Genomic DNA, 13,326 nt, shown 5'->3' with positions numbered 1-13,326 from the left:
GTTTTGAGTGCTTCCTTTACATGTGTGTGTTCCTTCTTTTTTCCTTCAGGCTTAGAGGGAACATGTTCTGTCCGGTGGTGTAGGGTCCTAATTACTCCAAGTTTGTGTTCCAAAGGGTGATGGGAGTCAATGAGGAGGTACTGGTCCGTGTGTGTGGGCTTCCGGTAAACTTCGATGTTGAGGTTGCCGTTCTCTTCAATGTGCACAGCGCAGTCCAGGAAAGGCAAACAGTTATCCTTTGTGTCTTCCCTGGTGAACTTGATGTTTTTATCCACAGCGTGGATGTGCGCAGTGAAGGATTCCACTTCTTGTGTCTCGATTTCGACCCAGGTGTCGTCTACATATCTGTACCAGTGGCTGGGTACTCTTCCTTTGAAAGAGCCAAGAGCTTTCCTTTCCACTTCCTCCATGTAAAGGTTGGCTACAATAGGTGACACGGGGGAGCCCATGGCACAGCCATGTTTTTGTCTGTAGAAGCCTTCGTTGTATTTGAAATATGTAGTGGTGAGGCAGAGGTCTAACAGTGTGCAAATCTGATCGGGTGTGAAGTTGGTCCTGTCTTCCAAGGAGCTGTCTTCTTGTAGTCGTTTTCTGACAGTCTCCACGGCCTCCGTGGTGGGTATGCAAGTGAAGAGAGAGACTACATCAAAGGACACCATGGTTTCATCTGGATCCAGGGTAAGTTTCTGGACCTTTTCGGTGAAGTCGGTGGAGTTTTTGATGTGGTGTGGGTTGTTCCCCACAAGAGGAGCAAGGATGGTAGCAAGGTGTTTTGCAGTGTTATAAGTGGCTGAGTTTATGCTACTGACTATGGGTCTGAGTGGGACATCTTCCTTGTGGATTTTAGGAAGTCCGTAAATGCAGGGTATGGCATCCCCTGGATAAAGGCGATGATATGTAAGGCGGTCAATGATTTTGTCATTTTCAAGGTCCTGAAGGCAAGCTATAACTTTCTTTTTGTAGCTGCTTGTGGGGTCTCGCTTTAAGGCTTCGTAGGTATTGTTCTTGAAAACATAGTTCACAGCTATATTTACTGACCTTTCTGGAAAGGAAAATGTTTTAGAGGTTTTCCAATCTGGTTTTAAATCCTTAAAATCAGCACTGAATCAGCCCTTTTAAAAGGTTTTAGGTTGGGATATAAAGTAATTACTCTTCACAGTTTTAAGGAATGACAACGCCACCCTGGGAATTTCACCCAGAGAATACTGGAAATAACACTAAATCACCGAAAAGGCACTTAGGTTCGCTATACTCAATCCAGAGACGAGGTTCAACAATAAACAAATTGACAATTTATTAATAATTATTTAAAACACCATATAAAAGCACAATCATAAATATTCAAGTACAAATATGCTTAAAAAGGTATTCAGAGCTGAGGCTTACCAGTGGAGGGGCAGGGATGCCACACACAAACTAAAGAAAGAAAACACACCAACACACAGGTGCAACACACTATCTGTCACGGCGGGGTGCGCCGGTGTGTAATGGAAACAGGACCCAAAAGCAGATGATGACGAGGAATTGTAATGATTAACAGAAAAGTGAACCTTTATTGCGATGACGGCAGGGAATGAACCAAGAGACCAAAACAAACAGGCAAAACACTAAGAAACAAAATACTAAACGGTACTGAGACCAAAACCTAAACTATGACTGTGGTGGAAAATAACAAGCAAAGACCATGACTAAGACTAATAATACATAACAGACGAAAACTAGAACTATGACTGAGGTGAGGTAAACAGGCTAAGACCATGACTATAACTGTAACTCTGGTGAGATTAAACAGACGAACCGACCATGGCATGAAGAAAACAAAAGGCTTAAATACAGACATGAGGTGATCAGGGGAAGTAGGGACACATGGGGGAACAGCTGACAGACATAAACCTAATGACAGGACCAGGAGAGGAAAGCTAAATATAATGAACAAAGAACACATGACATTGTCAGAATAAAACAGGAAATGACAACACAACTTAACAGACCTAATACGTGATGAAATAAATAGAAAACCCCAAAACATAGAAAACCCAGGAACAATAACTGCCTAAACTAAAGGCAAATAGGAAATAACACAAACTAATAACATATCAAAAAATACAAAGAAAACTCAGAGTGCTGGGTCAGAGACCCAGCCTGTGACACTATCACACTAATAAACTAAACAAGGCGGGTGTGTACACTCAAGGGATCCCACCACCAAGGCACCCTAGTCTCCTCCACGTTGGCACTCCGCATCTGAATAAAAGAAACAAAGAAAATTTTAATATATTACAACAAACTAATGTGTAGCACCGGGGGATAACCCTGCAAGACCACACTGGTGATCTACAGCTAGAAAAAGGGCCTCCCACCAGTGGTGTAACAAAAATCCAAACTACAAATCAAAAGCAATAAAACAACATACAATCTGGATAAAACTCTAAAATCTGGAGCAAACGGAATCGCCGTACTGCTCCAACTTGCCGTCACACGACGACAAGTTAACAGTCAATCAATATGCACGCCAGCTGACTCCGATAACCGGCATGCATATGGCCGTTGTCCACGCCGACGTCCACTGTAAAAGCTGACAACAGCAGGGAAAGAATTCTCACAACGGGAACAGACGGTAAAAGCACAGCAAGGCAAAACAGCAGCACTTCAGTTCGCGTAGCTTGGCGCAAAACTAAGGCCCACACTTCCTGCGAAACATAATAAATAATTACTATAAAAGAACAATAGAAGGCAGAATAGAAGGCGTAACAAAAGTTGATTACGTACCAAGTAAGCCGTGTCATAGAACGTAAGCAGAATAGCTCAGAGGAGGCTTCTATGGCTACGACCAGCCGCGATGGAGACTTCAGAGGAGTAACCCGCAAATGATCTCTACCACACCAAGAGGAAGTCAGGTGACCAAAAAGGAGATCACAGGCAAGCGACCCAGGGACACTCAAATGGCCACTATTTATACCAGCGCCCCCTAATGGGCCAGGCTGAAAGTGGGTTGGACCGAGGGATAACATTCATCCTGCCACATACTGTTAATGTAAATGTGACCTGTGGGAGACGCTGTTTAAATAGGAAATGAGCCGCAGGAATGCAGTGAGTTCACAAGATTTAATGCTAATACAAAACAGTCTTTTTATAGACATGGAAGTAGTTCCAAAGAGACAACGGATCTACTTTATTAAATACATTCAAACTTTAAAATTGTAGTACTATTTTATTGTATCTATTGTACATATTACCTGACATCTGTGTGTGGACAGCAGAGAAAGAATTTCATTGTACAGAGAAATGCTTTGTTTTCTTGGTACACATGATGATAAACACGTTAAATCTTGATAGTACGAAGGAGACACGATAAACTGTTTTTTATGGTGCTCATAAACGGCGCGGCGAGATGTACAAAGTGGCGTTTAATGACCAGGAAAAACATTGCTTTTTACGTCCTGGACCTGAGAGCAAAGCTACACATGATGGGAGGTTGTTATGGGAAAATTTGTTCCAGGCCCAGGAACATCAGCAGTGCCTGTACAACAGAGGGGCGAGACTCACTTCTCTTTAGTTTCTGTATGAATCATATCAGGTTTTCAATGCATGGAGACATAAGTGATGTAAGTCTCAGGTAAAACTCTCTTATCTCTTATCTGCTGCATCATTTACAGACCAAAACTTCAGCACAGCATGGTTGAGTCTGTGTCCTCACCACATTTCACAGGCCAGACGTTTGGTGAAGCTTCTGCTTGGTTTAACCTAAAAAGTTTAAGTACGTTTGGCTTCACATCAACAAACAGACCCAGCTTCAACAGATAACCAAACTAACTAACTGGTTCTATTTATTATCTAAGTTCAGGACATTATGTTCAGACTCCCTTGGCCCAGAAAATATCCCCCTGACTTTAACCAGTTATGATGGCAATATAGCTTACCATCACCAGTGTGTGAATGTGTGTGTGAATGGGTGGAGGACTGAATGTGTAAAGCGCTTTAAAAATACAGGCTATTTACCATTTATAATGTGTAAGCATGTTTTGCAAAACCCTCTGCACTTCTAAATGTTAATCACGATAATTCAATTCAGTAATAGCACTCACTGAAGCTTTTGACCGTGCTTTAATGTAGTGCCAAATCTTTAATGAACACATAGCAATGTGTATATAAAAATCATAAAAAATAGCTTTATTTAATCATTTTATTCCACAAATAACCAGAACAAAGTCTAAAAGAAAAGCTACCAAACAGCTGCACCACTGAGTCACAATTTATTACCTGAACATGCGGTTTCACAGCTGCTGGCAGGTAAACGACTGAACTCTGCAATGAAACACACTCTCGTTTTTGGGTGAAACAAAACCTAAAAGGCAGTTGAATTAAGCTCCGCCCCTCATGTTATTCAAATGCGACAAACCAGGAAACAGGCTGTTCCTCTTCCTCAGTGCAGAGAGACGCACAGACGATCAGACTGAGCTCAGACCAAACTAGCAGCTTCCTCTGAGTGAGTCCAGCTACAGGAGAGAAACGTGGAAAACTCCAACACTACTGCTTCAAGCTGCTGACGCTCCACACACTGAATGTGAGTTTGAGCAAAAAGTTTTTACCGGTCTTTGAACGCCGCTTTTTACGTCGCACAGCAGAAAACTGCGTTCAAATATAAAAACGGTGTTTTTTCTGGTGTTCCGTGTCAGCTGTGGCGGTGTTTAAAACGCCCTTTTCTTGAAATCATGCACGGCCTTCCCCATGGTTCTCTCATCCAATTACTTTCAACTCCTTTCACTCAGTCAAAGAAGTGCCTATTCGGTACCAATGCGTGTCACAGTTTGTACTTGTATTATAATCCCACTCAAACAAGCAAACGACAGAATGCTTTTTCTGAAACAAGTGGAGGCCTTAACTGTGTCTGTTACAGCAGCTCCGCTCATTTCTGATCTTCTTTCTTATTTTCCTCTTCAGTTCTCTTAACCTTTAAATAATAAAAATAAAGAACGAATACCTCCAATGTATTAAATCTGCCCTGTTTTGGTTTATGAGTCATTTAGGTGAATGAGCTGAATACTTAATTTAAAATATTGCATACAGAAATGGAGGACATGATATAGATATCTATATATATATGACATAAAGTAAACTTAATTTATCTAAACGTTACAGCAGTGGATATTGATAAACACAGCTATAAAGCATTTACAGCAAATGATTAAATGAAGAAAAAACTGTATAGTAGGTTTCAGTATAGTGTAGTGGACATAGAGGGGTTTAGTGTTCGGTGTTGTGGCAGTGCACAGGTCAAAAAAAGTGTTAACATTAGAGAGCAGATTACTTTTTTTCCCAGGCAGATACATCTTTCTGACAGGACTCCTGTGTAAAAATATAAATTTAAAAAAAGGAAGCAGTGATTTGCAAATCTCAAAGCCGTAATTTATTCACAGTGGAACATGGAAAACATCTCAAATGTTTAAACCTAGACTATGTCGTTAAAATAACTCCTTTTGAATATGATGTTTCAAAACAGTTGGTATGGGGCAAGGCTGGAAAAATAAGTGGTTCTAAAAAGGAAAGGCTGGCGGGACATTTTAAAAGTAATTAGGTTACTTGGCAACAGGTCAGTAACATGATTGAATATTAAAAGAACATCTTAGAGAAGCAGAGATGATCTGAAAGAAATACGGGGGGAGGTTGATCAATCTGCAAAAAACTCCATTAACAAATTGTGCAACAATTTCAGAATAATTTTCCTCACTGTAAAGTTGTGAAGACTTGAAATATTTCATCCTCTGGAAGCATCAAAATACATTTTATCAAAAGATTCAGTGACTCTGGAGAAAAAATGAGGCTAAGGGTCATGATGTCAGTGATCTTCAAGCGCTCAGAGGAAACTGCATTAAACAAACATGATTCTGTCATGGAAATCAGTGCATTTCCTGTATCCTTTGGAGCTACACACCTGAGTCACTCTTTTAGAGAAGTACGTGTCAAATCAAATCAAAATCAAATCAAATCACTTTTATTGTCACATCACATGTGCAGGTACATTGGTACAGCACATGTGAGTGAAATTCTTGTGTGCGAGCTTCACAAGCAACAGAGTTGTGCAAAATACAATAATGTAAACAAGCAAAATACAAGAATGGCTACATCTGAAACTAATAAATATATGTACAATATATAATAGTATATGCATTTCTGGATGTGTATACTAAATATTTTTCTACGTGTGTGTGTGTGTGTGTGTGTGTGTACACATATTTTACAAATTAAATAGAGTAAACAATAAATAGAATATATAAAATAAAATATACAGAGTGAGACATGTGCAAAACAGTGGCATTACTGTACAGTATGGAGTGCATAATGTTGAAGTTCCAGTAGTGAAGCTGAGGTGTCTATGACGTGTTCAGCAGTCTGATGGCCTGGTGGAAGAAGCTGTCTCTCAGTCTGCTGGTACGGGACCGGATGCTGCAGAACCTCCTTCCTGATGGAAGTAGTCTGAACAGTTTATGGCTGGGGTGACTGGAGTCCTTGATGATCCTCCCCGCTTTCCTCAGGCACCGCTTCCTGTAGATGTCTTGGAGGGAGAGAAGCTCACCTCCAATTATCCGTTCAGAGCACCGCACTACTCGCTGGAGAGCTTTGCAGTTGTAGGCGGTGCTGTTGCCATACCAGGTGGTGATGCATCCAGTGAGGATGCTCTCAATGGCACAGCGATAGAAGGTCCTGAGGATGCGGGGGTTCATGCCGAATCTTTTCAGTCTCCTGAGAAAGAAGAGGCGCTGCTGCGCCTTCTTCACTGTTTTGTTTATGTGTACTGACCACGTAAGATCCTCAGCCAGATGTACACCAAGGAAGCTGCTCACTCTCTCCACAGCAGCGCCGCTGATGGTGATGGGGGTGTGTACTTCTCTGCACCTCCGGAAGTCCACTATCAACTCCTTTGTCTTTGCGACGTTGAGGGTGAGATGGTTGTCTTGACACCAGTGGGTCAGGGCGCTGACCTCCTCCCTGTAAGCTGTCTCATCACCGTTGGTGATAAGACCCACCACTGTAGTGTCGTCCGCAAACTTCACAATGATGTTGGAGCTGTTAGTGGCTGTGCAGTCGTAGGTGTAGAGTGAGTACAGGAGAGGGCTCAGTACACACCCCTGTGGAGCACCAGTGTTCAGTGTGACGGGGGATGAGGTGATGCTGCCCAGCCTGACCACTTGGCGTCTGTCAGACAGGAAGCTAAGGATCCAGCTGCAGAGGGAGCTGCTCAGTCCTAGATCCTGCAGTTTCCTGTCCAGCTTCGAGGGAACGATAGTATTGAATGCTGAGCTGTAATCTACAAACAGCATCCTCACATACGTGTCTCTCTTCTCCAGGTGTGACAGGGCAGTGTGTAGTGTCAGGGCTATGGCATCATCAGTGGACCTGTTGTGGCGGTATGCGAACTGTAGAGGGTCTAGTGAGTCGGGTAGTGCAGAGCAGATGAAGTCCCTGACCAGCTTCTCGAAGCATTTGCTTACGATGGGGGTCAGGGCTACAGGTCGCCAGTCGTTCAGTGAGGAGATGGTGGAGGATTTGGGTACAGGGACGATGGTGGCCATTTTGAAGCAGGCTGGGACTACAGACAGAGAGAGGGAAAGTGTGATGTCCCACTCTCTGGTGTTAAGTTTAAAATTCGTGTAAGACTTCCAGAGTACTCAGGTGACATTGAGAAGGACATTTCCAGTTTACATGGAAAACAATTCTTTTTTTTTTTTCTTTTCTTGAGATTACTTATTTACACCACAGTTCAGAAAACGTGCATACAGGTCTGTTTTAAAACTGCATATCTGTTTTTTTTAATGCATGTTGAAAGGGCAAAAATATTCCTGAGATGCTGTTAATATTTTTAAAATCGAAGGCTATTATCCAGTGGTATTACTTTAAACTAAGCAAAACAGTGGTTTGATAAAAGTTTCTGTCATTTATTTGCTTGATCATGCTCTCCTTCGACCATCTCTGCACTGTGTGGGTGATTGGTGGCTCCCTGCGTACGACGGTCTCGTACACAGGGACATGGACTACATGGACTGTATGCCTCTTTTGCATTGGCGTACAGTAAGTATCATGTTTTAATGCCTATGGCGGGGCAGGTCACATACTGGGTGAAGGTCGGCAGTGTGGAGTCCAGCGATGCATCTGGAGATGAGCCCAGTCTTATTCTAATGACTGATCTAAAGAATTCCACACACAACAGTCCTGGTCTCCTCCCTGTACAGTAAACACCCCCACAATGGAAAAACACATAACCCCCATCTCCTTTTAAGGTAATATCCGTTTCCCATTTGTCTATCCCTCACCCTAAGTAACTGTTGCTACCTGTCCTGCACCCTAGTTCTTTGTTTACATTCCAAAGCTATTATTCTATATGTTTTCTTACCCCCTAGCAACCGCCATATTATAATATGGCAAGCAATGACAAACTATAGTCCCTGTAACTCTTATGTATATTAAGCAATCTATTATCCTCAACAGGAGCGATCTCACATTTCCAATGATTACAGAAGGAGGAGATGGTCTGTAACGTCTCCTTCTTGGGCGACGACACTCCACTTGAATGACCAGAACTAACATGAAACCACAGCAATTCGATTCTGCCATCATGTACTAAGACTTAAGTTAAAGGTTAAGAGAAGTGAAGGGGAAAATAAGAAAGAAGATCAGAAATGAGCAGAGCTGCTGTAAAAGACACCGTTAAGGCCTCCACTTGTTTCAGAAAAAGCATTCTGTTGTTTGCTTGTTTGATCGTGCTTTAAACACATCAAAATGCACAGTGGGATTATAATACAAGTAAAAACTGTGACACGCATTGGTACCCAATAAACAGTCACTTAGCAGCAACAATCTGTGATGAATTATTGTGGTCTGCGCTTCTTTGATTGACGCTGAACACTGGAAAAAATGCCATTTTTATCTTTCATCTTTGAACACTGTTTTCTGCTGAGTGACGTAAAAACTGCGTTCTCTTCAGCTGCTCAGAAGGGGTGTTCAAGGCGCCACTCTCTGGCATAAAATACGGCATAAGGCCGTTTTATTTTTGTGTTTTTTTTGTTGTTGTTTTTTTACAGCGTCCTGAATTATTAAATGGCATTCTTTTTTTTTTCTTTTTTTTTTTTTTTTTTTACACCATTTCATAACCAGACGTGTTACAAAACTCGCGATATTTGGCTGAAATGGCGTGCCATTCTGTTGCAATTTAAAGTACGCGTCAAGCCGAGAACGTGAAAAATTCCCAGTTTTATCGAGCATGCGTTGGTGGTGATTTGTGTGTACTTGGTACAGCTAAATATCCCAGGATGTATTTTGTCCAAAACTGAAATGGGCAATGGCGGAGGAGTGTGGCTAAAGACTTTTAAATATACTCTTTCTGGGTCACAAAATAATCTTTGAAGATATTTTCAGGTGAGACTGTAGCTGTGTAAGCTTCAAATATCTGCTCGATTTATCAAGATATCACATATTTGCAAGATCTGACGTTTTCGGAGAGGAGCAGACCGGGAGGTTGAGGCTCAGGTTAAACATGATATGTAAGTCTCCTAAATATCTTCTAAATCTGTTTGGTTTATTTCAGTCTTTTATTTGTTCCTGAGTAAATCAGTTTGGCTGAGATTAAAGTTAAGCTTCATACCATATTAATCGCAGTTAGATTAAGGGGATGGCAGTAAAAACTCCGGAGCTGTGACATCATCAAGTACGCTGGTGTTCCAATTGTACAAATCGCAACTCCATACTCGCATTCTCGCCAAGTCCGGACTCCCGTGTGGACTTACAAGGTCCAGACTAAGCGAGAATGTGAATACAGACTCGCACACTTGAGAACTGAGATAATGCTTCAGTGAAGGTAGTAGAGGTCGGACGGGAGCCAGGACTGACTGTACTTCCTGTCTGCTGTTTTCAGCTTCACTCACAGACTCAATGGCTTCCAGATCAGAGGAGGATCTCTGCTGTACGGTCTGTCAGGAGGTCTTCAGAGATCCTGTTGTTCTGTCATGTAGCCACAGCTTCTGTAAAGACTGTCTGAAGAGATGGTGGAGAAAGAGACCAACACACCAGTGTCCAGTTTGTAAGAGAAGATCTTCAATGGATGCACCACCTTTAAACTGGGCTTTAAAGAACCTGTGTGAGTCGTTCTTACAGGAGAGAGATCAGAGAGCTTCAGAGGCTCTCTGCAGTCTGCACTCTGAGAAATTCAAACTCTTCTGTCTGGACCATCAGCAGCCAGTGTGTCTCGTCTGCAGAGACTCAAAAAAACACACCAATCACAGATTCAGACCCATCGATGAAGCTGCACAACAACACAAGAAGGAACTTCAGGAAACTCTGGAGCCCTTAAAGAAGAAGTTAAAGGTTTGTGAGGAAGTTCAAGTGAAGTTTGATCAAACAGCAGAACACATTAAGGTCCAGGCCCGACACACAGAGAGGCAGATTAAGGAGCAGTTTAAGAAGCTTCACCAGTTTCTAGCAGAGGAAGAGGAGGCCAGACTGGCTGCACTGAGGGAGGAAGAGGAGCAGAAGAGTGGGATGATGAAGGAGAAGATGGAGGCTCTGAGCAGAGAGATAGCAGCTCTTTCAGACACAGTCAGAGCCACAGAGGAGGAGCTGAGAGCTGAAGACGTCTCATTCCTGCACAACTACAAGGCTGCAGTGGAAAGAGTCCAGCGCTGCCCCCTGCTGGATGATCCACAGCTGCCCTCAGGAGCTCTGATAGACCAGGCCAAACACCTGGGCAACCTGACCTTCAACATCTGGAATAATAAGAAGGACATGGTCTTCTACACTCCTCTCATTCTGGACCCAAACACTGCAAGTCCAGAGCTCATCCTGTCTGAAGATCTGACCAGTGTGAGTTATGGAGGAGAGAGGCAGCAGCTTCCTGATAATCCAGAGCGGTTTGATTACTACTGCTCTGTCCTGGGCTCTGAGGGCTTTAACTCAGGGACTCACAGCTGGGATGTTGATGTTGGAGACAGTATACGGTGGGGACTCGGTGTGTTAGCAGAGTCTGACCACAGGAAGGGTCCCATACGGTCTGGTTCATGGAGAATAGGATTTTATAATGGAAAATATTCAGCACGCTCTCTATCAGGTCCAGAAACTGCTCTCTCAGTACAGAAGAAGCTCCAGAGGATCAGAGTGAATCTGGACTGGAACAGAGGAAAGCTGTCGTTCTCTGATCCTGATACTAACACACACATACACACCTTCACACACACTTTCACTGAGAAGATGTTTCCATACATTAATACAAGGAATGAAGTGAAGGTGTGTCCGTTGAAGGTGTCAGTGTCCGTGCAGCAGATGAGTTGAGGATGATGATGTTTCTAATGTTGTTTCCTGTCAGTGAGTTGAAGCTGTTAAACTGCAGCTGTCTTCCTGCAGTTTGTCATAAATTTTCACAGGTTTAGTCTTTGTTTATGGAATTTCTGAGCACAACCAGCCTGAGGAGACTTAGTACATCTGCTAATTAACAATGAGTAAACTATTATCATGGTCTTTCCAACAGTAATTTAATTGATTTTACTTATTTTAAATATTCAGAAAATGTTAATCAATTGTAATTACTATACACTGTTATAAGAGATCTTATCGAGTATGTACTGATTGATCCAATATGATTAATGATAATTTTGTGTATGTATTCATCATGAACATTGAAAGATCTGGATGTGGCATTTTCAGTGGGAGAAAAATTTCGTCACTCATACAAGTGACTTCTTCAGTCTCAGCTGACCTGCTGCGTCCAGATGAACTGAATCAACCTTTTGGATCTGCTTACATGGTTGATTGCGCATGCATGAAGATTGCCATATAGGCAGTTGTTGCATGGCCTTGATCAAAATCAAAGTGAGAATTTTAAAGGCAACAAATGTATTTACTAACCATGGAAATGGTCCCACCCTGTATATGGTGTGGCTCATATTATAGTCAGCTATTTATAGTGATTGTTATACATACCTTTTCTGATATTTGTAACCCTTAAAATACCTACAACACATAAGCCTAAACAGCTTAATCAGCATTCATTATAGAGGACCAGAATTTTCACATGCACCAAATAAATCATTTTGTGCTTTAATAATGAATTGTGCAATAAAGTATGCATCAGTAAATTCACTTACAATTTTATTTTTGATTGTTTTACTTATTTAGACATTCAATCTATTCTCTTTCGCTTATCCTTGTGAGGTTTGGAGCCTATTCCAGCCATCTTAGGGCAAGAGGCAGGGTGCAACCTGGACAGGTCACCAGTCTGTCGTAGGGCTAACACGTAGAGACAAACAACCATTCTGTCACAAAACGGCTGTGTGTAGGCAGGAGAGGACCCAAATGTAAAAGTCACCAAGACGGAATGTGAACTCAAAAATGCAGCTTTATTTGCTAAAAACAAGGCAAAACGGTGGAAAACCAAAGTGGGAAAACTAATAATAAATCATAGATTAAAAACACAGGGAGAATCACACAGCTATCAGGGAGGACGCGAAACTGAACACAGGAAATACACACATGAGATGATCAGGAGAAGTGGCAACACATGGGGAAAAGCTGAAACAAATGAATACAACAACGTCACAAGGGAAACGTAAAACTAAACACAATAAACACAGGACCTCTTTCAAAATAAAACAGGAAACATGAAATGGACAAGGAAGACTTAACACAGGGGTTGAAAACACAAGAGGAAACTAATAAACAAATTAACTTAGGAAACCCAATGAACTTAAACATAAACCATAAACATCAAAATAAACTAAAACTCAAAATGCTGGGTCAAAAGACCCAGGATCGTGACACATTCGCACTCACACCTATAGGCAATTTAATTCAATTAAACTATTAATGCAAAACACATTCCAACAATTTTTGAATTCCAATGTAGAAAACAGGTTTTGGAAGTCTTTTTGAAAAGGAATGAAAGTAAATAGATTTTAAAAGCAAATTATAGATACAGTTTTATTCTAGGAGGAGTTTGGGAACATCTGGAGACACACACACACATGAAAATTATAGTATGATGATGATTAAAACTTGGTGGTTGCATGGGAATTTTGAGATTTTTGATTTACAATGACAAATAAACAATTTATCAACATGTTGCTTTAACTGTTTATAACCCATAAAGTCATAAAAACACAAAATTTGAGACTTTTTTTTTTGTTGCCTGTCCCGTTTGGTTCTTTTGCCATCAGAATTATTGTCTAAAGGCAAAAAAAGATTCCCAATGGATTTACTTTACCAAATGGGCCATCCCAGCTTTGCCGTATTGGTCTATTTGATTCATTTCTGCTTGGCCGTCAGCTAAGGATTTACATCCCTGAT

The 13,326-nt window shown here is 41.6% G+C and overlaps 1 protein-coding gene across 1 annotated transcript; it reads left to right on the top strand.

Annotated features, from left to right (window-relative positions):
• Positions 1-4,442: 4,442 nt before the first annotated feature.
• On the top strand, positions 4,443-12,117 carry LOC309703558 (nuclear factor 7, brain-like). Its single transcript, XM_082528470.1, has 2 exons — positions 4,443-4,564; positions 9,908-12,117. Exon 2 carries the CDS (start codon positions 9,925-9,927, stop codon positions 11,314-11,316), a length of 1,392 nt encoding a protein of 463 aa, XP_082384596.1. The 5' UTR covers positions 4,443-4,564; positions 9,908-9,924; the 3' UTR covers positions 11,317-12,117.
• Positions 12,118-13,326: the final 1,209 nt, after the last annotated feature.

This window comes from Aulonocara stuartgranti, assembly GCF_965226115.1.
Source record: "Aulonocara stuartgranti genome assembly, chromosome: 3".
Classification (NCBI taxonomy): domain Eukaryota; kingdom Metazoa; phylum Chordata; class Actinopteri; order Cichliformes; family Cichlidae; genus Aulonocara; species Aulonocara stuartgranti.
Note: the sequence above shows the minus strand (reverse complement) of the source record. Positions and strands in the feature narration are given on the sequence as shown.

Bases quoted from the DNA above. Each gene is read 5' to 3' on its own strand.
- LOC309703558 (XM_082528470.1), top strand. From the start codon at position 9,925: ATGGCTTCCAGATCAGAGGAGGATCTCTGCTGTACGGTCTGTCAGGAG.